This window comes from Eulemur rufifrons, chromosome 29, assembly GCF_041146395.1.
Source record: "Eulemur rufifrons isolate Redbay chromosome 29, OSU_ERuf_1, whole genome shotgun sequence".
Classification (NCBI taxonomy): Eukaryota; Metazoa; Chordata; class Mammalia; order Primates; family Lemuridae; genus Eulemur; species Eulemur rufifrons.
Genome location: NC_091011.1, coordinates 75,852,278 through 75,878,100, shown reverse-complemented (window position 1 = coordinate 75,878,100; position 25,823 = coordinate 75,852,278). Strand labels below are relative to the sequence as shown.

Here is a 25,823-nt window from a genome sequence, read left to right as displayed (position 1 = left end):
TTCCATATTTTATGTGAGAACGCCCAAAGCTATACAATCTCATTTTCCCTTGTACATTTATTCCTGCTCAGCCAATTTCATTAAGGGCAGCTTTAATTTTAATTTTTTATAATGTTCTCAAAATTCATTGAGATAGTTTATCAATTTGTTTAGTACATCAGAGATTTCTATTGGGAGCTATCAGAGATGTTAAAATCAAAGTTTTCCCAGTTTGTCATAGATGTTTTAACATAAAACTTTTTTTGTTTATTGAAATGGAGTATTTAGCCAACATGATGAAGTTTATGCAATAAATGCTAATACGTTAGCTGGGGAGAACAGTCAGATGCCTATTTTATGATTCATTGCAATCTGTATTATTTATCATTTCTATAATGCAAAATTTTGTTTTACAACAGTTGTTTAGTATTTAATTTACAGAACAAAGGAGGTTACCTTAGGTAACTTTCAATATTCTGAGGCATACAAATTAAAAAAAAAAAATTGAGATTTACTTCTAAGGACTAAACCAGATAAAGCATTTTTCTTTGTGACATCCCCAAGTAGGCACATTTATCTTGGCTAAAAAGAAAAACAAGATCTTTAGAGGCTGAGAGAGAGAAAAAGATTGGGGTGTGGGGGGAGATGTTTTCCAATTCAGGAGACAGGAAAAAACATGTTCAGGGACCTTAAAGGAATTTGAATTTAAATGTCACAAATACATTTATCCCACGTGACACGCCAGGTGGGCGGCAGAAGTCAAGTGCATTTGGTTTTTGTTACATCCATCAAGGAGATCTATTTCCCAATCCCGGGAGAGGCCTGTTTGTTCCTCCACTTCCACTGCTGCAGTGTGGACAAAGGTTGAGAAACCCCAGGCACCTGCGCCTCTGACCGAACCCGGCGAGGAACACAAGGGAGCGCGTCTCTTCTCCCAAAATTTCCGCCTCCAGTGTCCAGGCCTTTTTGACTAGGGGCTTGAGCGTCCCGCTTCCGCGCCCACCTGGGTCCTCACAGACGCTTCGCAAAGGTGTGCGCCCGCAGAAGGGAGGCCGGCTGCTCAGAGGCGGAGACGAACCTACATCCTCTCTTCAAGCAGCTGTCGCTGGGTCCGGGTACCCATACGACCAGGCGAGAGGCCAGAAGCCGAGGCTGGCGCCGCAGACCGCAGTTCCACTTCGCCCGCGACCAGCGCCTCGGCCGGAAGGGGGCGGGGCCTCGGGCCGGCGCGGCGAGGCCCGCCTGGGGTGGTGGGTTCCGAGCCGCGCGTTTCCGGTGCGCTCCCCCGCGTCCTCCGTGCTGTGGTCTCGTCCGCCCCCGCTGCCATGTTGGATTGTGCGGCCGCCGCCGCTGCCGCCGCCGCTGCGGGAGGGTTGGAGGAGGAGTTGAGAGTTTAGCGCAGTCGCCGGAGTGCGAGGACAACGACCATCCGGCACGAACCTAGCCGGGCGGGAGCTGGGAGCTTCCCTTTCTCAGCTTCTCCCTCCCTTGGCGACCTCCTCCCCGCGCCGGAGGAGCCGCGGGATGCTGCGACTCTGACCCCGTTCTTCCCCGCCCCTGTCACCGAGAGGGGGAACGAGGGCTCGCCCACTCGCCGGAGCAGACGGCCCTGGACTCCCAGCCCCGCCGGCGAAACCATGAGCTCCGGCCAGCAGCAGCCGCCGCCGCCGCGGCGGGTCACCAACGTGGGGTCCCTGCTGCTGACCCCGCAGGAGAACGAGTCCCTCTTCACCTTCCTCGGCAAGAAATGTGTGGTCAGTGGCCAAGACCCGCGTCGCCACCCCTGATGTTGCCTCACGGGCCCGAGCTTCGAGGCCGGGAAGTGGGAGTGGGGAAAGAGGCGGGAGCGGCGCGTGGAGGGTCCCGCAGCCGGCCAGGCCTCCCGCCGGCCCCGGCCCCGCGTCGGCGCCCTCGCCCTGCTCCCAGGGTGCGCGCCGGGGCGGCCGGACGCCGCCTTCCCGAGCCACTGGGGAACAAGGGAGTGTCACCTCCGCAGGCCTGCGGTGGAACCCAGCTTGGCCGGGCCCGGTCCGCGTCCTTGGTGCTGGTTAAAACTTTACTTTCAGGCCACAAGGGGATTTTCTTCTTGCACAAGCTGTTTGATCTCAGGAAGTGGGCCCCTGTTCTGGCTCTCGCTTCACCTACTACTTGATCTGGGGGTACTTTCCGTAACAATGCCCGGTTTGAAGAGTGCATAGATCTGGTAATGAAGCGGATCATTGATGGCTTTTAACCTCCCTTTAAAAGGATTCCAGGAGCGAATGAAGTCGAGTGCAGGTTTCTGGGCACTCTTCCGATCAGAGTAAGGGCAAGAAATGTTACTGCTCCCCGTTGCAGAGAAACAGGGTTTATTTCTCCAGCAATCTTGCCTAGGCCTGATTTCTCTTGGCCTCACAGATTTTTTTTTTTTTCCTTGATGGGAGGGGTGCTGCTCTCCCCGCAGCCATGCGCAAGGAAACCTCAGTCTCTGGTAGTTCTTGGCCTTTGGGGCCGAAAATGATTCTTAGGTTGAGTCTGTGTGGTGGATTCCAGCCCCAGATGGCTGGTTGGGAGCGAGCAGTTCTGCTGTGGGAAGGGGAATGTGTGTTGTTGACGGAAGCATTCATTACATTGGCTGCTGGCGCTTCTGGGGGTGGGGAGGTTCTGCTCCGCGGTGTAGGCCTTGTTGGGATCTTACTGAGGGTGACTGGCTTGAACTGTGGTTTGTTGAAATGCTGGCTGGGTCCCTTTCTTCCTTCTTTGCTTGCTAGCACCTGCAGAATATATACCACTGGAACCCAGGAAACACCTACGGAAATTTCAACAGAGCAGTACCATTTTATAACTTTTCTTAGTAATGTGAGATAAACCAGGCTACACCTGCTTTTTTAAGAAGCTAGAATTAGACAATTTCTGGAAAGTTACTGGATTAATTGTTAACTTTATAGGTGTCCACCCTTTGTATCTTGTGTCATCTAGTTGGGAGATTGAATCGTTCCCTTCAATTTCAGTTGTGTTTCATATTTCAGAATTTAGACTTTAAAGAACATTGAGTTTACTGACTAGAAGAATGAAACAAGAGGGATGGCTCAAAATCAGAGTTTAGGGTAACAACTTTAAAGATAATGAAGTCACTCCTCATCTTCCCCCACACACTTTTTTAAATAAATGAGAAAAGTCAGTGAGCAGGAAGTCACACAGCAATTTTGTAATGTAACAGAACTAGAAGACCGAACTCCTGATGCCTAGTCTTGTTATAGTTCTCACCACATCATGTTGTTTTAGAAGAGTTTTTTTTCTTATTATTGATTTATTTCTAAAAGTAGCATTCAAGTCATTTTTTTCACCAAAAACTAAAATAATTAAAACGTAAGATTCTTAAAGCAGCGGTAATTTTTGTATATTTTCAGCTTAGGAAAATCTCCAGCACTTTGAATGTTAATTCCCTGAAATGAGAAAAAAAAATTCAGTTTTGCTGGTTTATTACATTTGTTATTTAATCTGTATCAAAAAGGAAGTAGAGGTTTTATGTTTTACATACCGGACACATTATTTTAGGAAAGATGTTACATTTATACATTTGTATACTAATTGGTCTGTGCTTACCTATAGTATTTACTGGTTTCAAAAGATAATATAGAAGAACATTGTGGTAAAGATAGCATTGTGCATTGGTTAGCATAAGCAGATTGCCAAATAGGCTGTCAGTATTCAGTGCTCAATTTCTTTATCTTGTCTATTATTAATCAGCTTTACCTTTTGAATTTCTGTCATTTAAAACCACACAGTTGAAGTTACCTGTTCTCGTAGGATGAAATTATTTGGGCGATTAACTTTAAAATTTGAATTCCCCGGTTAATAAAGAGTGAAAGAAGAATGATATTTTAATTTTTGGGAATAAATTTCCCCCCTTTGCTTACTATGCAGCCTTTTGTAGTGTAAAACAATACTGAGATAAATAGTCTCATAGTAAATCCAACAATGAGATTTGCAGGTTAGACCAAATACAGAGCTCTGTCTGAGAATTCAAGAAACAAAGGAGAAGTGGTTAAAGTCCTAGCTCTGGAGGGGCTTCATTTCTTCTTTCATCCAAAAAACATTTATTGAGTAACTAAATTTTGAGATCAGCATCAGGGAAGGTTGATACTTGCCCTCAGGGAGCTTACCAGGTCTAAAAAGGGAAACAAATATATAAAATGATGAGTAAGTCAGTACTTCAGAGTTCTGTGGAAGAGGCTAGATGTCACAATGGAAGATGCCTTGGCTTTGTAATCAGCAAACAGCAAACATAGGGTCAAACTCAGGGTCATTTAGGACAAGTTTCTTAACCTTTCTGTCCTAGGTTTGATTTTTTTCATCTGTAAAATAGGGATATTATCTCATGGGGTGGTTGTGTAGATTAGGACTGTGTTTAAATATATGGAAACTATTTTTATAAAGTTTCAGGTTAGGTGATCAAAGGAGAGGATGGTTGGAGAGAGGATTAGTAAAACCTTAGAATAGGTGACACTTGAATATTTAAGATTACTAGGTATTCCTCAGGTTGATGAGAGACGTGATACAGCTTGGAAAGTTGGGAAACCTACTAACAGTTTGTTACAGAACAAGAAGGGTTTCTGCTTGGGTTCTCAAATTTAGGTATGCATTGGAATCATTGTAGAAATTATTAGAAATGTATATGGGTAGGCCCAATTCCTAGATAATACTTAGGTTCACTGGGTATGAGGTGGGCCTTAGAGATTTTTATTTTTAGCAAGCTTGACAGAGATTCTGACATATCCCAGTTTGAGAACCACTGCTGAAGTCCACTGTTTTGTTAGTGGGTAATCCTCAAGCACATAGGAAACCTTCGGTCTATATTTTGTGTGTTAAGGTTAAATTAAGTGAAAACAAGCATTTTTTGTACAGCATTTCTCTGACCCCTTAAGATATCAATGTGCATTTCATAGCTATAGGAGGGAAATACACTTGAGGAAGTATTGCACAAGTTAGTGGGTAACCACAATATCAGATTGACTTTTAGAAAGTTTTATAGGAAATGTTAGAGGCAGTATTGAAGGTGAGTTGAGGATTGTGAGAGTGGAGGCAAAGAAGATCAGATATGTGTTTACAGTACCGCACATGAAATATGATGAGCGCCTGAATTAAGGCAATAGTGGTGGGAATTCAAGGACAATTAAAACGTCTGCAGCAGAACTTAGTCCTAGTTAGACATAGAGGGTGAGGGAGGGAATTTCGCTAAAAACGGTACATTATAACCACCTCCAGAAAAAGTATGCAGAAATGTACATATCTCATTAACTGGAAATATGCCTAGATGTTAATGAGACTCCAGATTGGTGATTGGTTTTCATCGAGGAAGTGAATCTTCAGTAAATCTATTATGCCACAGTTTTTAGAAACATTTTGTAGAAATTGAGGTTTCATTTAAAGTTATATGTAATACATAAGTATTTATGTTATGTACTTTTACATAAAGTGAATAGTTCTGATGCCACTCATTAGCTGGCAGTGTTATAACAGGAGAACAAGTTTTACAGAGCCACCTCTGGTCTAAATGGATTGGGATTGATAATGTTGTTGACCATTACATTTCCCTGCTGTACTCACCTGGCTTGTTTTTTCAATAGTTAGTGATACTTAAGAGGGCATTTTTAGTAATCGACTTTAATCTTCATTTCTTTTAATTTTTCAGCACTTGCTTTCAATTATATTATCTAGTTAGTTTTCCTAACTAGAGTTCCTAGTGTTTCCTCACACTGTATATAATTATGAGAGATAGACTTATGCCTAGGTAGTCTATAATTTTTATAACATCTAGCACACAGATCAGTGAATACTTGATTGAATAATTATACTTGCTCCCTTTTTTATTCCTTAAGAGGTCATTCAGCATTTCTCATTGCTTGATCAGGTTGTTAAACCTTTCGTTTCGAATGCAGAAGGTATCTGGACTTTAATCTTTGTTTATTAGGAGAACAAAATGGTTTAATTCTGTTGCTTAATGAATATAGGTGGCGCAGTATGTTGTTTCTGTTCTAAATCAGACCTTTTAGATAGTGATTCTAGATAGAGGGAGAAATGTGCTTAGAGGGATGGATCATGGTCTTGCATGGTGATGGCCTGAGTAAGGCACAGCTGGTGGGAAGTTAGGGCTGGGAATGTAGTTCACCTTGAGTCACGAGGAAAGAGAAAAAGGTTAAAATTCACTGGATTTGGAATTACAAAGATGAGAAGATACCCTTGTATAGTATAGAGGAAAAGATGAGCACAAAAGTGTATGTAATATAGGGTGGACTGTAAGCACAAGAAGAGATTCAGAAGAGTCCAGCAGGACTGGGTTATAAGTCCTGTTTCTGGTTATTCTTAGCTCTATAGTGTAGGTGCATTTCTTAATCAGTATGAGCCTAAATGTCTAGATTTGTAAAATGGGCTTAGTCAAGGATTTCAAAGAATAGTGCAATAATTATGTAATTATGTACTTAGAGTACATGGCACTTACAGAGTGTTCTAGGAGTTTGAAGAAGCATAGAGTGTTCTAGGAGTTTGAAGAAGCATATGCAAGAAAGTTGTTAATAATATTCAGTACTCAGTTTAGATTTCCTGTTGCTGGCAGGGAGGATTTAGAGTAAAATTTTGAACTCTATTATAATATTGTTTTAATTTAGGTAAATCAATTCTTAACAATTTTGTTTAAAGTCAGTTAAGGAGCAGTTTGAATAAGTCTCTTTGGGGAGTTTTGGGCAATCAGAGCCTCCCTGGCTGCTGAGTGAAGAGAAAGAAAGGAGTACTCATGAAAGAGTTAGGAGTTCTGGATTTTAGTCCATGCTTTGCTGCCATTAATACCAAGAGACAGCAGAACCTCAGAAAGAACTTCTCTGAAACCCAATTGGATGCCTAAATTAGGCATTTCTGCTTCTTTTTTAGATGTGAAGGGCTAGGTTTTATCTTTTACTGTTAATATCTTTCTTGCTTTCTCAACCTCTGTTCTTGTTGTGGTCTGGATATTAGAATTATTGAAGGAAAAATATTACTGGGCCCTCGTTCCCATGCCTCTGGAGTTCTGCTACTCCCTTTTTGGCCCCCTCTCTCTCCTCTTTGTTGTGGACAGTTTTAGGAATTTTAGTTAAAATAACACTTCTTTAAAAGTTATCTTTTATGTAACACAAACATGGTATCTGTGAATAATGTCAGATTGTCAAGTTTAGAAATAAAATGAAATCTCATGCTTAAAAAGCAGATTTGACTAGGAAATTCAAGATTATCCACATGGTATATAATCAGAGCATGCTAAAGTGTTGGCTAAAGTGCAGAGTAGGGTTCCACTTGTAGTGCTGCTGAGCAGCTTCTACCATGTACATCAGTTTTCTAGTCTTCTAAAACATGATTTTTTAAAGTCTGTGTGAAAAGGGGTAAGAGTAAGATTTTTCCAAATGAACATGTGCTTGTAGTTGTTTGTTTTGCTTCTGTCCGTATACCATAGATTTTTTTTATGAATAATTTTAATGGAAGCGTGATGGTAGCTTGTTTTAGTTTTGAGTAGAAAAAGTAAATTTTAACAGAGGAGATATAGTTGAGCTTTTTAAAATTCTGTCTAGAAGTAATATTATAGCTTTGTTCCTTCCTGTAGATAAGAAACCCAGCATTATTAATAGAGTTCACTTTTACTGTAAAATTTCTGGAAACAAAATAAATCCATATATTCTTATTCACAGTAATAGAATATACATTGTTATTTATAAATGTAATTCTTATTGATATATGAACAATCTAGTATTTTAAAGTATGGTAAGTCCTTAACATTGTTAGGTTCTTGGAAACTTGACTTTAAGTGAAAGGATGTATTAATACAACCAGTTTTACCATAGACTAATTGATATAAACAAAAATTAAGTCCCTATAGCATATTTCTAGTCACAGAAAATCACCAAAATTCTAAATAAAGACCAAAACAGTTTTAATATTAAACACCAAAATAAATGTGAGCTATACATACATTAAGAAAGGTCAATAAAAACATGGTAATTATTTACCCAGTTCTTCCAGTTCAGGATCACGGGTGGTCTGAGCCTGTCCAAGCAGGTCAGGTTGCAAGATGAGAACCAACGCTGGACAGAACACCATTCCATTGCAGAGTGCTCTAGCTTCTAGGACAATGTAGACACACAAATGAACCTAATGTGCACATCTTTGGGATGTGGGAAGAAATCTGAATACCTGGAGAAAACCTATTGCAGATGTGGGGAGTATGTATAAACTCCACACAGACAGTGGCCCTGGCCAGGGATCTTTTTTTTTTTTTTTGCTCTCATCATTAGAGGACCTGCTGTATTAAGTACTGTTTAGTAATTAGAAGATATTTGGCATATTTAACTGTATTCATAAATGAATAACAAAAAATAAACCCCATTTTTATTTATTGCATCTATGTCAGTATTCTCAGAAGTATTAGAAGGTTGCAGCACCATAACAGCAATATAGGAGAGTGAAATTAATTAGAAAACATCATTTTCTCTATGGAGTTAATGTGTTGTAGAAGAATTGTGACCCTTTTTTAAAGAGACCAAATAATTGAATGTAGAGTGGAATAAATCTAGAAAAGCCCCCTTTAGAAAATAGGATTAATGAAAGATCTGTAATAACATCATATTTCAATTACTATGACCTCCTGTTAGTTTAATTGTTTTTTGCTGCGATTTGAACGTGTCCCCCTAAGTTCATGTGTTGGAAACAATCCCTAGTGCAACAGTGTTGAGGGGGTGGGACTTTAAGAGGTGATTAGGTCATGAGGGTTCTGCCCTCTTAAATGGATTAATTTGGTTGTTGTGGGAGTGGATTAGTTTTTCAGGGAGTGAGTTCTTGATAAAAGGGTGAGTTTGGATCCCTTCTTGTCACATGTTCTTTTGCCGTTCCACCATGGAATGATACAACAAGAAGGCCCTTGGCAGATGTGGGCTCATTGACCTTGGATTTCCCAGCCTCCAGAACTGTAAGAAATAAATGTCTGTTCTTTATAAATTATCAAGTCTCCGGTATTCTATTATAGCACCACAAAATGAACTATTAAGAAGACATTCTCAATATCCTTGGCTTCTTGGTTCTTCTGCCATGGTGATTTTTTAAACTTATCATTACTATTTTTTAAAATTAGAGACAGGGTCTCATGTTGCCCAAGTTGAAGTGAAGCAGCTGTTCAACAGGCACGATCATAGCACTCCGAAGCCTCGAACTCCTGTCCTCAAGCGATCCTTCCACCTCAGCCTCCCAAGTACATAGGACTGCAGGCGCACGTCACTGCACTTAAACTTATTTTTAATTTGACCTGAAGATTTACTGTAGAAATCCGTCTCTGGAGAAGAGTACACATTAAAGACCAGCTAGATTGAAGCAAAGAGGAATGTGAAAGACATCTAGGAATATAAGATGCTGTTAAAAATGATATGGGGAGATTTATAGTATCACAAGGCAAATACACAGTAACTTTAGGACAATGAAATGTTTTTCAAGTTGCATTTTAAAGTTAAACTTTTAGATTATTTTCTTTAGCCTATTGATATGACTGATTACAGTAGTTGATTTTTGAGTTATTTTCATTTAGTTCAAAATATTTTAAAATTTCTTTTGAGACTTTGACCCATGTGTTATTTAGAAGTATTTTGGAATTTTCTAGCTGTCTTTCTGTTATTAATTTCTAATTTAATTCCATTGTGATCTGAGAGCATACTCTGATTTCTATTCTTTTAAATTTGTTAGGGTGTGTTTTATCGCCCATGTGTAGTCTGTGTTGGTTATTATTCTATGTGCGCTTGAGAAGAATGTATAGATTTTGCAGTTGTTAGATGAAGTATTCTATACATGTCAACAAGATCCAGTTGATTTGGTGTTGTTAAGTTCAGCTATCAGTAATCCTTACTGATTTTTTGCTTGCCAGATCTTTCAATTACTGATAGGTAGGTGTTGAAATTTCTAACTAAAATGGTACAATTATCTATGTTTGTCCTTGCAGTTCTCTGGGCTTCTGCCTCCTGTATTTTTATACTCTGTTGTTAAGCACATACACTTTACAGATTGTTTTATCTTTTTGGAGTATTGACACCTTTATCATTATGTGTGCCCTTCTTTATCCCTGATAATTTTTTTTTTTAACTCTGAATCATGCTATGCCTGACATTAATATAGCTATTCCAACTTTCTTTCAATTTAGTGTTAGTATGGTATATCTTTCTCTGTCTCTTTGCTTTTAATTTATTTGTGTGTCTTTATATTTTAACTGGGTTTCTTGTAGATACTATAGTTAGATCTTTTTTTTTTTTTTTTTTTGTTGAGACAGAGTCTCACTTTGTTGCCCAGGCTAGAGTGAGTGCCGTGGCGTCAGCTTAGCTCACAGCAACCTCAAACTCCTGGGCTCAAGCGATCCTACTGCCTCAGCCTCCCGAGTAGCTGGGACTACAGGCATGCGCCACTATGCCCGGCTAATTTTTTCTGTATAGATTTTTAGGTGTCCATATAATGTCTTTCTATTTTTAGTAGAGACGGGGTCTCGCTCAGGCTGGTCTCGAACTCCTGACCTTGAGCAATCCACCCGCCTCGGCCTCCCAGAGTGCTAGGATTACAGGCATGAGCCACCGCGCCCGGCCTATAGTTAGATCTTTTTAAAAAATCTATTCTGACAGTCTTTGTCTTTTAATTGGTGTGTTTAAGAGTATTCATATATAAGATGATTATTGATATGGTTGGATTAATATCAGCTGTATTTGTAACTTTTTGTTGTCCTTGTTTTTTTTTCTTCCACTCTTTTTCTGCTTCCTTTGATTCAAAATTTTATGTGATTCCATTGTCTCTCTTCTCTTAGGATATCAATTATACTTCTGTTTAAAATTTTTTCAGTGGTTGCCCTATAATATGCAGTATACATTTACAACTAATCTAAGTTCAGTTTCAAATTACACTATACTGCTTCATGGGTAGTGAAGGTACTTTATAACAGAGTATTCCCAGTTTCTTTCTCCCATCCCTTATAACAGCAGTCCCAATCTTTTTGGTACCAGGGACCAGTTTCATAGAAGACAGTTTTTCCACGGACCAGGGATGGTTTTGGGATGATTCAAGTGCATGACATGTGTTGTGCAAACCTCTCTGCTAATGATAATGTATTTTCAGCCACTCCCCAGCTCTAGCATCACCTCCTCAACTCCACCTCAGATCATCAGGCATTAGATTCTCATGAGGAGTGGGCAACGTAGATCCCTCATATGCACAGTTTATAGTAGGGTTTGCACCCTAGGAGAATTTAATGCCACCACTGACTGACAGGAGGCAGTGCGCAGGTAGTGATGCGAGCGATGGGGAGCAGCTGTAAATACAGATGAAGCTTCGCTTGCTTGCCTGCCACTTACCTACTGTTGTGTGGCCCCGTTCCTAACAAGCCATGGACCAGTACTGATCTGCAGCCCAGGGGTTGGGGGCCGTAGCCTTATAACATTGCTGTCATTAATTTTACTTATCCAAAATTTATAATAACCTAAATATTTTGTTGCTTTTCTTATTTTAATCAAACTGTTACCTGTTAGATCAATTAAAAATAAGAAATATAAAAGATCTTACTTACCTTCATTTATTCCTTCTCTAACAATGTGTCCTTTATATATATTTGAGTTTCTGACCTATATCATTTTTCTTCTCTGGAGAACTTTTTACCATTTCTTACAAGGCAGGCCTGCTGGTAACAAATAACTTCAATTTTTGTTTGAGAAATTATTTCTCCTTCACTTTTGAAGGATAGTTTTGCTGGATATGGAATTTTAGGTTGGTAGATTTTTTTTTCTTTTAATACTTGAAATATTTCATTTCACTCTCTTCTATTTGCTTGGTTCCTAGAGAAGTCAAATACAATTCTTATCCTTTTCCCTCCACAGGACAAGCAAATTCCTCCAGTAGGAATTTTTAGGTTTATTTGAAGGCATGCTGAATGAATTCTTAATTTTTTGAGCCTCTCTTTGATGCACCTAATGATTATGATCTTTTCCCTGTTTTTGAGAAAGACCTAGGAAAGTTTGAGAAGCTTTTTAACTCTTTCATTAAACGTACTCTGAGAAATTATAATCTTATATTAAGGGGGCCCAAAGTAATGCTTATAGTATGTACCTATTCAGTAACTATTTATTGAATTTAACTGTCAGAAATTCACTATCAGAAAACCTGTAAATCAGGAATTGGTTTCATGCATACACCCACATACATACTCAAAGACTCATTTTAGTATTACATTTTAAATTGATTTGGTCATGTTGTATCTTTTTATTCCATAACCTTAGATCAACCTGTTCATTTCTAAAAACAAGAATCTTCCACAGAATGCTAGGAAACAGTTTGAAGGAATCCAAAAAATTATGTAATACACAGCTGTTAGACTTTAGAAAAAGCTCTAATAGCAGTCAAGTGACTTATTTAAAAAATATTTCTTTCTTATTAAAAATATAGTGCTCATTATTAAAGATTTAGACCTTCAATGTCCAATATATTACTTAGTAGCCATTAGCCACATATGGCTATTGAGCAATTGAAATGTGATTAATTCAAATTCAAATGTTTAGTAAGTATGAAATACTGGATTTCTAAGACGTAACACAAAAAAGGATGTAAACTATTTCATTAATATTTTAATATTGATTACATGTTGAAATAGTGATTTTTATGTATTCAGTAAATAAAATTTATTAAAATTAGTTTCACTTTTTATTTATATATTAGCAACTAAAAATTTGAAATTGGTTATTTGATTCACGTTATATTTCTTTTGGATAGTTCCAACTAGGCAGTTCACAGGGCAATAATGATAATAGATAAAATCCATCATCCAGAAATAACACTTATTAATGTTTTTATCCAAATCCTCCTAGGTTTTGTTTTGCATGAACTATTGAATGATGATGACACACATTATGTACTTATTCTCAGCAAACACACCTCCACAGGCACAGACATGAATTTTTTATGGACATTGTTTCATGTCAGTGAGTATTTCACTATTATGGACACATTATAGTGTCCATAATACATTATGTGGACACATTATGTGGATTCACCAATTCCCTAGGGATGGTCAGGTTTTTTTTTTCTCTCTCTCCCCTGCCAACATAGTGTTGCAGGGTGTGTGTGTGTGTACACATATTTTATCTATCTTCACAGACTTGATCTGTTACTTTACAAAGTTCAAGAAATAGGTTTGCTAAGTTAAAGGGTAAGCACTTTTTGAAATTTTTTTTGCCCTGCCAAATTCCACTTTCCAATAATTTGTACCTTTTATAATGATAATGTAGTGTATTCTTTGTAGTTCTTAAAAGTACCAATCCCCATGTAACATTAAACAAATATAAGTAGCCATATTTTTTGTATTTAATTTCATAAAAATTGTTCTGAATTTTAAAATGTGATTTTTTGAATGCTGGGCGTGATTTTGAATGCTGGACATGATTTTTCTAAGTATTTTTTGGGATATCTCAATTTGAAAATGAAAGTGAATGAGTGAGAAGATGAATATAATAATGTATTTTGCAGTCAAGTTTATGTATTTCCCTTGTAAAGTGAGGTATTGTTTCTTTTCAAATAAAGCAAGTAGGAAGGTTGCATTAATATTTATTGTTAATAGGAACTTTCTCCCTAAGTTATGTAGCTACCTTGAAACAAAATTGTGTCAAATATAAGAAGTCAGTAGTGTTTCGTGGTTTGCTTTAACACTTTTTCAGATAGTGATACTTTTCACTTACAAATTAAATTATAATTTTTATACAGTAAACTGCACAGATTTTAAATATTAAGTTTGATGAATTTTGACAAGTGAGACACTGTATAACCAGCACTTCAGAAATAATATTTATAATATCTGTAACACCTCAAAGAGATCCCTTGGGTCCCTAGTAGCCAATTACTTCCTAATTCCTGCCTCTCCCTCACTTTCCTCTCCACCCTTGGCAATTGCTTTCTGATTCACAACCTTATGGCTTAGTTATGCCTGCTTTGGCCTCTTTTACTCAGAATATTTTTGAAATTCATTTATGTTATTGCATACATGTTCCTTCTTTTTTATTGGTCAGTAGTGTTTCATTGATGAATATTCCACAATTTGTTTATGTGTTTTCCTGTTGATGGAGATTTGAGTTGTTTCCAGTTTTGGGCTATTATGAATAAGGTTCCTGTGAATGTTGTTTTGGTATGTGTGACATGTTTTTATTTCTTTTGGACAAATACCTAAGAGAGTAATTACATTGTCATGGGGAAGGTATATATTTATCTTTATAAGAAACTTTCAGATAGTTCTCCAAGTGGCTGTACAATTTTTGCACTTCCACCAATAATGTATGAGACTTCCAGTTGCACCATATTTTCTTCAACATTTGATCTGGTCCTTTTGATTTTGGCCATTCTAGTAGATGTGAAATGATATCTCAATGTGGTTTTTATTTACATTTCTTTGATGATTAATGATATTGAACACCTGTTTGTGTGCTTACTGGCCATTTGTGTATCTTTGTTTTTTATGTAGCTTTTGAGGTCTTTTGTTCATATATACAGTGGTTATTTATTAATGATTTGTAGTAATGCTTTATATATTCTGGACACAAGACTATTGTTAGAGAGATGTGCTTTAGATATTTTCTCCCAGTTTGTAGCTTGCATAATATTTTTAAAATGATGTTTTTTGATGGGCTAGATTTTTCAGCGTTGATAAGGACTAATTTATCATTGTTTTTCTTTTCTAGAAAATGCTTTTTGTATTATAAGAAATCTTGGCCTACGCCAAGGTCACAGTAACAGTCTTCTACTTCTTTTAGAAGCTCTGTACTCCTAGCTTTTTGTTTAGGTTTATGATTCATCTCTAATTTTTTTATGTGAAATTCATATGAGATGATCATATGAATTTTTTCTTTTCAGGTTCTTTTTTTATATAGTACTTATTTGATACAGTACCATTTGTTAAAAAGCCTTATCTTTCTTCATTGAATTGAATTGGAGCCTTTTTCATAAATTAGTCGACCATGTATGTTTGGATCTATTTCTGTATTCTAACCTGTCCCATTAATTTGTTTTTCTGTCCTTAATGCTAATATAATATTGATTTTATTATTGTAGTTAAAATCAGATATGGTTAGCCAACTTTTTTTCTCTTTTCAAGATTGTTTTGCCTATTCTATGTCCTTTGAATTTCCATCTAACTGTTGAAGTGAATGGGTCAGATTTCTTTCCTAAAGTCTGCTGGGATTTTGATTGGGATTGAATTAATCTATTGATCCATTTGGGGAGAATGGATATTGTAACAATGTTGAGTTTTTCAATGTATGAAAATATTTCAATATTTATTTATTTCTAGGAATTGATTTTTCTATGCTATTATAAGTGATACTTTAAAATTTTATTTCTAATTGTGAGTTGCTAACATATATAACTATATGTATTTTGGCCTTGTATGCTACACTGTTGCTAAATTCAATAATTCTAGTAGCTCTTTTTGCAAAAATTCTGTAGTTCTTTTTTGTGTTTGTGCCCAAACCTGGCATTCCATAATATTTTTTTATGGACATAACCATGTCTTCTGTGGGTAATGCCAGTTTTACTTCTTTCTTCTCCCATCTTTGTTCCTTTTTACTGTTCTTACCTTACTTATTTGGCTTGGACTTCTAATATTAATACAGTATTGAATATAAATAGTAAGAATGGACGTGCTAGCCTTGTTCTTGATATGTGTGGGGAAAGCAGGATTTTTCACAAATGCCCTTTATCAGATTGAAGAAGTTCCCTTCTGTCTAGTTTGCTGAGAGCTTTAATCATGAATGGGTATTAACTTTTGTCACATGATTTGTCTGTATATGTTGAAATGATCATATGATATTTTTCTTCATTCTGTTAATGTAGTGAAGTACCTTGATTTTAAAATGTTGAGCCAACCTTACATTCCTGACTTAAACCCCACTTGGTAATGATTATTCTTTTTTATGAATTGCTGTCTTTGACTTGCTAATATTTTAGATTTTCACATCCATATTCATGAGGTATTTTGGTCTGAAATTTTCATGTAATAACTTTGTTTTATTAACAGGATTTTGTTAACAGGATTAATGCTGGCTTTATAGAACCTTTAAAAAATATCCTTTAAATCTCTAGCTAATATGTAATGATGAAATTATGTTTGCTTTAAAACACTCATCTGTTTATCTTCCTTTCTTGTGACCAAAATTAACTATTAGGGATTCTTATAGACTTAATGTTCAGTTAAAATTTTTGGTTTAAAGAAGGAATTGATATTCCACCTCTGCCATTTAGAAGCCAGTGGGACATATAATTTAAATGTTTTTTTGCACTGAAACACAGTACAGTGGTTAATACAGGCTCTGCAGTAAGGCAAATTTGAATTTATAACCATATTCCGTCTGTTGCTACCTCTGTGACAATGGGCAAGTTACTAAATCTGATTCGGTTTTATTTTCCCCGTGTGTGAAATTGGTTCCTTCTAGGGTTGATGTTAAATAAGAAAATACAAGTAAAGTTCTCAGCACTGTGCCAGATACAAGTATTTAGTTCTAGATAGTTGATCTTAATATTTTTATTTGGGATACTGGTGAGGAAAAAGGCATATGATAGTTCAAGAAAGTGGTTTGGTTTTCGTTTTTCAGAAATATATCCCAATATAAATTAAAATAGAAATATGTTTCAGAGGTGTAAATTCCTTGTAAAATTACATGTGTTCTAATTGTTATCTTTGCGTATCTTTACAGTTTTCAAATTATTCCTTTCATTTCTTTAAAGATTGGCATCTTGAGTTTAGAAGTCCATGCCTTGTATTTTCTTAGCACGGTAGTGATGGGCATACTTAATATTTATTGAGCAATTAACTAGAACATTACGTTTATGTACATTGTATGTGCCACAACAATGTATAATATAAAAGATGGAACACCATCTATTTTTAAGACTGACTTGAAAACCACAAAATTGTTCGGTTAACCAAATGTACTGGAAATTATTTCCTGCTTTTGTGCTCATCTGACTATTGGCCTTGATGTGCTTTGAAAATTAGTTGGGGGAGGACATTCTTTGTAAAAATGTATGCTGACTTTGGTATGCTTTCTTTGTCCCCAGACTTTTACTCCCCCTTCTATGGGGGAAGATGTGGTAGAAGCAAATTCCTGTGGTTTTTGGCATTTAAAATATTAGGAATAGGGATGCATTAACAGGTTTTTCACCATGTCATATAAACATTTATGATGAATTGAAGTGCCAACAAGAAAATTGTCATTCTTCTAAAAAAAATTGAATACCACAGATTAGCAGTTTCTACTCTTCTGAAAAATTTATTTAAGATAATTTTGATAATGTAGCAATAATCAATATGATTCTAAGAAAGACACCGCTTTCAATTCAGCAAATGAATGCGTGCAAAATGTATATAAATTCTGTGCTAGACTACCTGGGGAATGGACACGCCTGGAGCTCTGACTTGGGGGGAAAGGCGGTACATGGGCAACGTATGTAACCTGCAATTCTGTATCCCCCATAACAATAAGATGAAATAAAAAAAAAAAATTCTGTGCTAGGGATTAAGGATACATAGTTGAAGAGTACATGGTCCTTGTTTTTAGAAGGTGAATTGTGTATTGGTGAAGCAGACCCCCACATGGGAACCTATAACAAGTCATTCTGTGATCAGTGCTTCATTAGATGTGTAAATGAAATATTATGGGAAAACAGAGAGGGAGAAGTATTTGCTTGAGGAAATCAGGAAAAACTCGATTGAGAGAGTGATATTTGAACTACATAATATGGAGTTTGAAAAGTTTCCAACATGATATTCTTACAGAGTAAACGCCATGAGCTGAGAAAAGTATGGCATGTTTGGGGGGGAGTGGTCTGCAGATTAGTTGGCTGCTGTCTCTGACATCTATTGGGTTAATAGCAAGAGATGAGTATGAAAGTATTGATTGGCTCAAACTAAAAAGAGCTTGAATCCTTGAAGAAGAGTTTGGACCTTATTTTTATCAAATAGGAACCTGTTATGTTTTGAACATTAATCTATATATTAAAAGATAGTTGGCAAGAATTCATGAAGGAGAGAATAAGAGGCGGAGTCTTCTCTTAGGGAGCTGTTACAATACTTCAGGTCAAAGCAACGTTAAGTTTCAAATCTCATTTATATACTTGTATGTAATAGCATATACATATAATGCAAAAGTTTGTCATTTCTTGTTGAATCTCATTAAAGTATCAGATATGAGAATATACACAATGTATACTTTAAGAAGTGTATTGTTAGTTAGGCTGGCTCAAGCAAAAAGGAATTTATTGACTACCAGAGGATCCCATGGAATCCAAAACAGAATTGAACAATAAGGCTTCAGCAACAGCAGGAGGTTGGGAAGCTCTGAGAAAAACAGCAGGAATCGGTGGAGCTTCTTTCCAGACATCTCCTCCTCCAACACATGAGTCTTGTGTCTCAGTTTGGAATTCTAAATTCCTGGGAGAGGATCTTAATTTAATTGGTTGAGCTTAGCACAGGTCCTTGTCCCTAGAGAGACGTCTCTAACATTGGAAGTATTGAGGGTGGGGAACAGGCAGTGCCTGCAAGATAGGTTTGTCATATATGTACAAGCTAGAGAAAACCTTGTTAAAATATAGTACATGGTTATTAATTCGATTTCTCACTGACCTAAACTTGTTTTAGATGCCATTGTGTAAAATATTTATTCTCTACTGTACTGAAGTGCTTTTTCAGTTACAATTCTGATCGCAGATTTGCAGATAGTAAAGATGTGAGGGTATCTTTCTTCTTTTTGGAAGCTTGGGCTTTTTTATGGTTCTCTCTATTTTAATTGACTAACTTGCTGAAAATAAAAGAAATAGTAATACCAGTCCTTTAATTACTAGTTTCTGTAGGCTAGTGATAGAGCTTTAAAATGAATTGATTGGAAATATTGCAATGAACTGATAAATCTGATAATATGAATATCATAATAATTAGCATTTAATAAGCACATAGAGTGCCAAACAATGTTCTCAGCACTTTATGAGTATTATTATTTCATTTAATCCTAATAACCCTTTTATGAAGGGACTGCTCAGAGCATTTTACGTATTAACTAAAAGTTTGTAATATTATTGCCATTTTATAGATGAGAAAACAGGGATAGGGTAGTTTACTAATTGCTTAAAATCACGTAGCTATTAAGTGGTGGAATCTATCCCAGAGTCTGTACTTTCAGTCATTAGACTGTTCATCCCTGGGACATCCCTGATTCTCTGCCCTCACCTGTGTCCAGTCAGAATTCAGGGCTCCCTTCTCAGGCCTTCCCAGAGAACTTTGGTTCTTGCTTTCAATTTGGTACTTGCTTTCACTTTGGTACTTATATCATACTTTTTTATGGTTATTTTTTTTAAACATGTCTCCTTTACTAGGTTATTAATTCCTTGAAGACAGGGACCATCTCTTAATTATCTATTTTTTGCACATAGTATTTGTTAAATTGAATTAATGCCCTGTTCAAATTTAGTCTCTAAGTTAGACATTTTGTGAATGAATATGATTTTGTTAATTCGTTTTATTATGAACATTCCTTTGTATAATGATCTCAACTCTGACCTTCCCTTGACCTTCTAAATTCCATATGACCTTCTAAATTCCATATGTTGTTCTAAGAAAGTATTTGCATAAAATCTCTTCCCTAGGACTTCCCAGAGCATTACTGTCCAACAGAACATTTTATGATGCTGTCTACTATGGTAGACACCTGTGGTTATTGAGCTCTTGAAATATAGCTTGTATGACTGAGGAACTGAAGTTTTAGCTTTATTTAAATAGCCACATGTGGTTAGGGCTACCTTATTAGACAGTGCAGCTCCAGAGAGCAGAAAGAAAAGGAGTCCAGACCCTAACAGTAGCATCTTACTTCTTTCCCTTCCACCCCCAGCCACCCAGATCTGGGGCTTACCTGGAAAGGACAGTAAAAGTGTGGAAAGCTTGTTTGACTCGAAGTGAAATCATTCCCAAATAATTCAGACATTTTTAAAACTATAGGACATTTAAGTTACTAAATGTGTACATGGGATCTAAGGGTCACCTTTTCTATTTAAAGAAAAAATCATCAGCTTGTTTTTGCCTTTATAGTGCATAATGCAATTTTATAGAGTAGTATTATATAAAATCCTCACATTCTTTCCCCTCCTCCTCCGAGTTCTTGATTTATTAGTGGTAAAGATGTTTTAAAAGAAAAAGAACATGACGTACTTTTTCCTTTTAATGCAGTCAGCTTCCTGTTCCTTTGAGGGGGGTGTCAATTGAATATCTAATTATGCATGTTCATTGAATTGCAGTAATAACTGGAGTTAGTCAAATGTATGTTGACTCATACATTTTGAATAAAAGTTGGTTTTTGAAACTAGCCGTGTTAAGCTTTCTGAGACAGTATAAACCCTAGTTTATTAAATAAATAATTTATTCAGCTTATTGACTAGCTCATTATTAATGTTTTATACTTTAATTCTAAATCTCTTAAGTTATGAATAGGATATAAATCTTAAAAACAAAACTTGAGAAAGGTTTCTTGCCCTTTTTGTTTTTGCCTGTCCAATTCTTATATATAATGTATGGGAAAGTCTCAAATGTTGTTCTTAAAGTCCTTAGTTAGATCATGTGTTGAATTTAAACTGTTTCTGGTAAAAAAAAAAAAAAAAAGTCCTTATATTTTTACCCCATGCTTTCAGATTCTCATGTTTTGTTCATTTGCTTTCAGATTTACCTTACCTTTGCATGTTCTTCCCCCACCTTGATTGTATATGTGTAAGTCAAGCAATTTAATTGTGCCTATTTGTATAATATATACATATATACCTGTGACTATCCTTAAATGCTTGGATAATTAAGAGTTGCTGAATATAGAATAACAAATATGGAAGATAAAGCCAATTGAATTTTAATTTTGCTTATCTTGATTTGTTTAAGAGTTCAAAAGAGAAAGTTTGTGAAAGAAATCATAGACATTGGCCTTCATTATAGACATAGGCTATCTCCCTATAGTAACCAATGTTTGTTTTTTGTTTAAGCCATTATAGGGACTGTAGTATGTTATTCAGCAATGTTCACTTTTAATTTTTAGGGGGAAGGCTTAAAAGGTATTCAAAATTCTTTCTGAGTTACAGTTTCTAGGTCAGAAAGATGATCTTTTTTTCCCCCCAGACTTGCACCATATTGTAACTTGAATAGATCTTTTTCTTCCCTTTGTGTGTGTATTTTTCAAATCAATATTTAATTTTGGAAAAGCTAAAATAGTCACATGGTTTATAAATGAAAACATATGAAAAGAAATTAAGTTTCTCTTATATCCGATCCTACATTTGCCTTGTCATCCCTTCCCTGACAAAACACATACGCACAGACAAAACCTCTAAACAGCTAGGAACTGATACTAGTTTTGTCTCTTCTCAGACAGTTCTGTGCATACTTAGGCAAATGCAAGTTATTTATTTTGTTTCTGCTGTTGTGTACAGAGGTCACCATACTCTACCTTTTGCATCTTGCCTTTTTTCCACACAAGTGTATCTCATCTATCTTTTCTTAAAGAGCCTATTTTTTAAAGCAGCTATATAGTGTCATATTGTGTAGCTGAACTGTAGTTTATTTCATAAGTGAGTGGGTGTTTTTCTTGGTGATCTAGAAAATTCCAGTTGCCTGAGTAATTTTGGATAATTTTAAGGTCTGAAGATTTGAATTAGTAAGCATAAGATTTAAAATACTTAATGGTTTGTTTTTTGTTTTTTTTAAGAGACAGGGTTTTGCTCTGTTGCCCAGGCTAGAGTGGAGTGCAGTGGCACATTCACAGATCACTGCATCCTTGAACTCGTAGGCTCAAGTGATTCTCCCACCTCAGCCTCTTGAGCAGCTGGGACTACAGACATGTGCCACCACACCTGGCTAATTTTTAAAATTTTTCATCGAGATAGGGTCTCGGTGTGTTACCCAGGCTGATCTTGAACTCTTGGCCTCAAGCAATCCTCCTGTTGGCCTTCCAAATTACTGGGATTACAGGCATGAGCCACCTCACCCAGCCTAAATACTTATTGATTCTGATAGAAATCTTTCTAAAGTGTGTTACCCCTTCAACCCTGATTTAGTTAAATAGACCAAATACATTACTAAACTTATTTCAGTTCTTATATGATAAATTGTATTGTCTATGTGAACATTTTGGGTACCGTATATTTTACTATGCTATATTTCTTGCTCCAGAGACTTTTGTTACTGTAGGATGCAAATTGTCTTATCCTGTTGTGTCTTCTGAATTTATTCATTTTTGACCATAGTGAGACTTGACTTTTAGGGTTGTTGATGGCCAGTTATAGCTCTTTTTTTTTTTTTTACACTGTTTATTTTTGATTCTGTAATATTTCTCATCCCTGCTAATAGTCAGAAACTTTCACTTTAGTGTTTTGTAGATTTGTTCCTATTCTTCTTAAGTAAGACTGAGCAATGCTTGCCTGTATTTTCTGAGAATGTGGCATAGACTAGAGAGAATTTATGGCAGTTCTGCTGTCAAGGAAGCATTAGATTGGGCTTCCTCCCAGGAGAGTTGTTATTAGTATCTGTGCCTCTTAATGTGAAAACCCCTGTATTAGCTATCTCAGATATCATAATTTTTCCTGTTATAGTTTTTGGTTTTTTTTTCTGAGGAGAAATTATTTTAGTTTCTCAGCATGTTTGCTTCTTATTGGCCTTTGACTCTATATTTCATCTTTTTTAATGGCATTTCCTATTCACTAAAAAATATTTAACCCAACCATTTGTGTAGCTTGAAAGGACCTATTTACCTGACCAGACCACTGACTTTTTTGAAGAGAATCTTTTTGGCAAGTTTCATTGATAAGAGGAACTGCTTCTTCCTTCTGATTTCTGATGACTAAAGCTGAACACAGTGTCTTGTTAGGCAAGCTTATGGTGCTTATCCTCATAAATAGTGAGCTGTGACAGTAGATTAAGTGTTAACACTTTGATTTGCTTTTAATTTTAACAATTATATAGTTGCATGCCATGTGCCTGGTATTGAGCTAGATGAATATAGAAATCAGACAGGACCCTATTCTCAAGGAATTGATGATGATCTGGTGAGGAGACCTAAGTGAACTGATTATAATACACTAATGTTTATAGTGAAGGCACTTAGACACTGTGGAAACTCAATGGATAGGCCTCTGTTCCACACTGAGGGAGAGTGGGGGATGGGGTCCCATAGATGATATCTGAGCTGAAGTTTGAAAGGCAAGCAGAGTTAGCCAGGTAGAAGGTTGAGAGAGGGTGTTTCACTTTTGGGAGTATGGATTTTGAAATGGAGAATCAGAATATGACGGAGGATAATAACTTTTGAGACAGTTCCATGTATCTTCAGCGGATGATGTGATAGATAACAGTGAGGTTGCACATGCATTTCTTCTTACGATTGGAATCACATTGTTTTCCTCATCATTTTGCTAATATTCTGCACTGATCAGACCACATGTAAAATATCTACTTCATTTTAACAAGGGTGACGAGACCGATAAGGGATTCATAAACTAGTTCATAAGAGGAATTATCAAAATAAATTTTACCTTAAAAAGAGATGACCTGAGAAGTAGTGTTGTTGGGAGCACTTCTCTGTGGAAACAAAAATGTCATTGCCACTACACAGAAATAAGAAGTATACTATAATTAGAGGACACTTTATATGCCTCCAGTTTTGTGTCATTGTAGCTACAGTGCCTAGCATTGTGCCTGCCACATAGCAAATACTCAACGGATGTTTGAATGAAAGAATCAAGAATACAATAACTATCGTATTGTATTCAGAAAAGAGATTTAGGTTAAGCATTAAAAATTTTCTAACTGAGCTGCTAAACAGCTAAAACAGTAAGATATTCTTATTGCTAAAACAGCTAATTTTTCCCTGAAGTTGTGAACTGCCCATTACAGCAAGCATTTAAGCAAATGCTATGTGATCATCTATTAAGAATGTTACGTGACGTATTCTTGAGAGTCTCCTGCTACACATACCCATTGGCATTTCCCACCTACCTTATTACGTGGTTTTTTGAAGTTGCTTGGCCTTGGTTTTAAGAAAACCAAGATAAGGTCACTGTATATTAAGAGGTTATCTCATTAAGTATGGGTTGGCAAAATGAATATATTGGCTTATATCATTGTTCATTTGCTTCACATAAAAAATGCTGTTGTTCTGGATTGATGTGTCATTTTCACACCCTAAGCAAGGCTGATCCAGGTTTTGTGGTCTGAACCTTTCATACAGTTTGGAGGGGCTTTTCCTTAAGAAAAAGGATCCAAAATTAAGTATAAAAGTGTTTATTTAGTATAAGAAAAGATCACAACAAATAAAAAATACCATAAACGTCACAAAATTTAGAAAAATAGTTTATTACTCATTATTATAACTTATTACTAATTTAACTTACTAGTAAGTTATTATTAATTAACTACCTGATATACTTCTTTGGTACTTTTTTCCTGCCTATTTTGGCCACATATTCATTGATTGCTTCTTTACATGACAACAGTTTTATATTTTCTTATAGAAAGGGCCTTTGTGTTTGGACAGGGCTTGACAAACTACTGTCCATGGACCAAATCCAGTCTGCTTGTTTTTTTTTTAAAATAAAGTTTTACTGCAGCACAGGCATTTCTGTATTATCTCTGGCTGCTTTTGTGCTCTCCATAGTGGCCAAGTTGAAAGAGACCATCTGGCCCACAAAGCCTAAAATAATAACTAACTGGCCTTTTGCAGAAAAAGACTCTTGCTCTATCATATTTGTTCAGAATTTATTTGTTATTGATAGTTGTGAAGCTGAAAGATAATTTTCGAAACCAATTACTAGTAATGCCACATCTGTAATTTCCTTCACTTTGCTTCAAGGATGCTTCTTGCCCAGGGAAGAACTTTATATATCAATTAGCTGGACTACCCCAGAAGTGTCCATGAAGTTTGGTCATATTAATAGTGTACCATACCCAGCAGGAGCTGGGCAGTGCTCATTCAGATCCTTAGCCTTGGGGTTAAAGATTGGGTCTAGATGCATCATGTGGTCCAGGAGGGACAGGACAGGTTATTGCCTTCAGGGATAGCTAGCTAGAGAGGAGCCCATAGGCATGAGGTTGGGGTTGCTGTTACCTCTTATGTGTCCCCAAGGGAGAACAAGCCAAGCCTTTCAATTAATTAATTAATTTATTTTTTGAGACAGAGTCTCACTCTGTCACCCAGGTGAGTGCCGTGTGTCTGCCTAGCTCACAGGAACCTCAAACTCCTTGGTTCAAGGGATCCTCCTGTCTCAGCCTCCCAAATAGCTGGGACTATAGGCATTACCACTACCATGCCCGGCTAATTAAGCGAAGCCTTTTAAGAGGATCTTCCAAGTGAAGGACCATGAAACTTAAACGTAATTGTCTTCATGGTAAATCTACTTTTATCCCAGGACATAACAGCTTATGTCTGTTTGGACTTTTTTCATAAAGATCCTTTCTTCCATGCACCTACAATCCTATACTTTCTACCACCCTCACTGCCAAGCCCCACTTCTCTTTTTCCTCCCAGAAAATAAGGTAAGAAACAAACCAAATTGGGGAGAGGGGCAATAGAAGAATAAAATTATGTTAAGGATATATGGTTCTTGGAGGATTATTTAGAGTATTTGCTATGTGGCAGGCACAATGCTAGGCACTGTAGCTACAATGACACAAAACTGGAGGCATATAAAGTGTGCTCTAATTAGAGCAAAAATATAACAAATGAAGAACTGGGATGAATTATTGAGTAGTGTATATTGAATATAAAATTAACAGC

At 36.6% G+C, this 25,823-nt stretch overlaps 1 protein-coding gene across 1 annotated transcript in view; it reads left to right on the top strand.

The window, feature by feature from the left end:
• Positions 1 to 578: 578 nt before the first annotated feature.
• The window catches only part of WASL (WASP like actin nucleation promoting factor), a 65,405-nt gene continuing 40,160 nt past the window's right edge, over positions 579 to 25,823 (top strand). Inside the window, exon 1 of the mRNA XM_069461835.1 lies at positions 579 to 1,733. Coding sequence (XP_069317936.1) covers positions 1,617 to 1,733 — 117 coding nt within the window. The 5' untranslated portion in view covers positions 579 to 1,616. The remainder of the gene's footprint in view (positions 1,734 to 25,823) is intronic.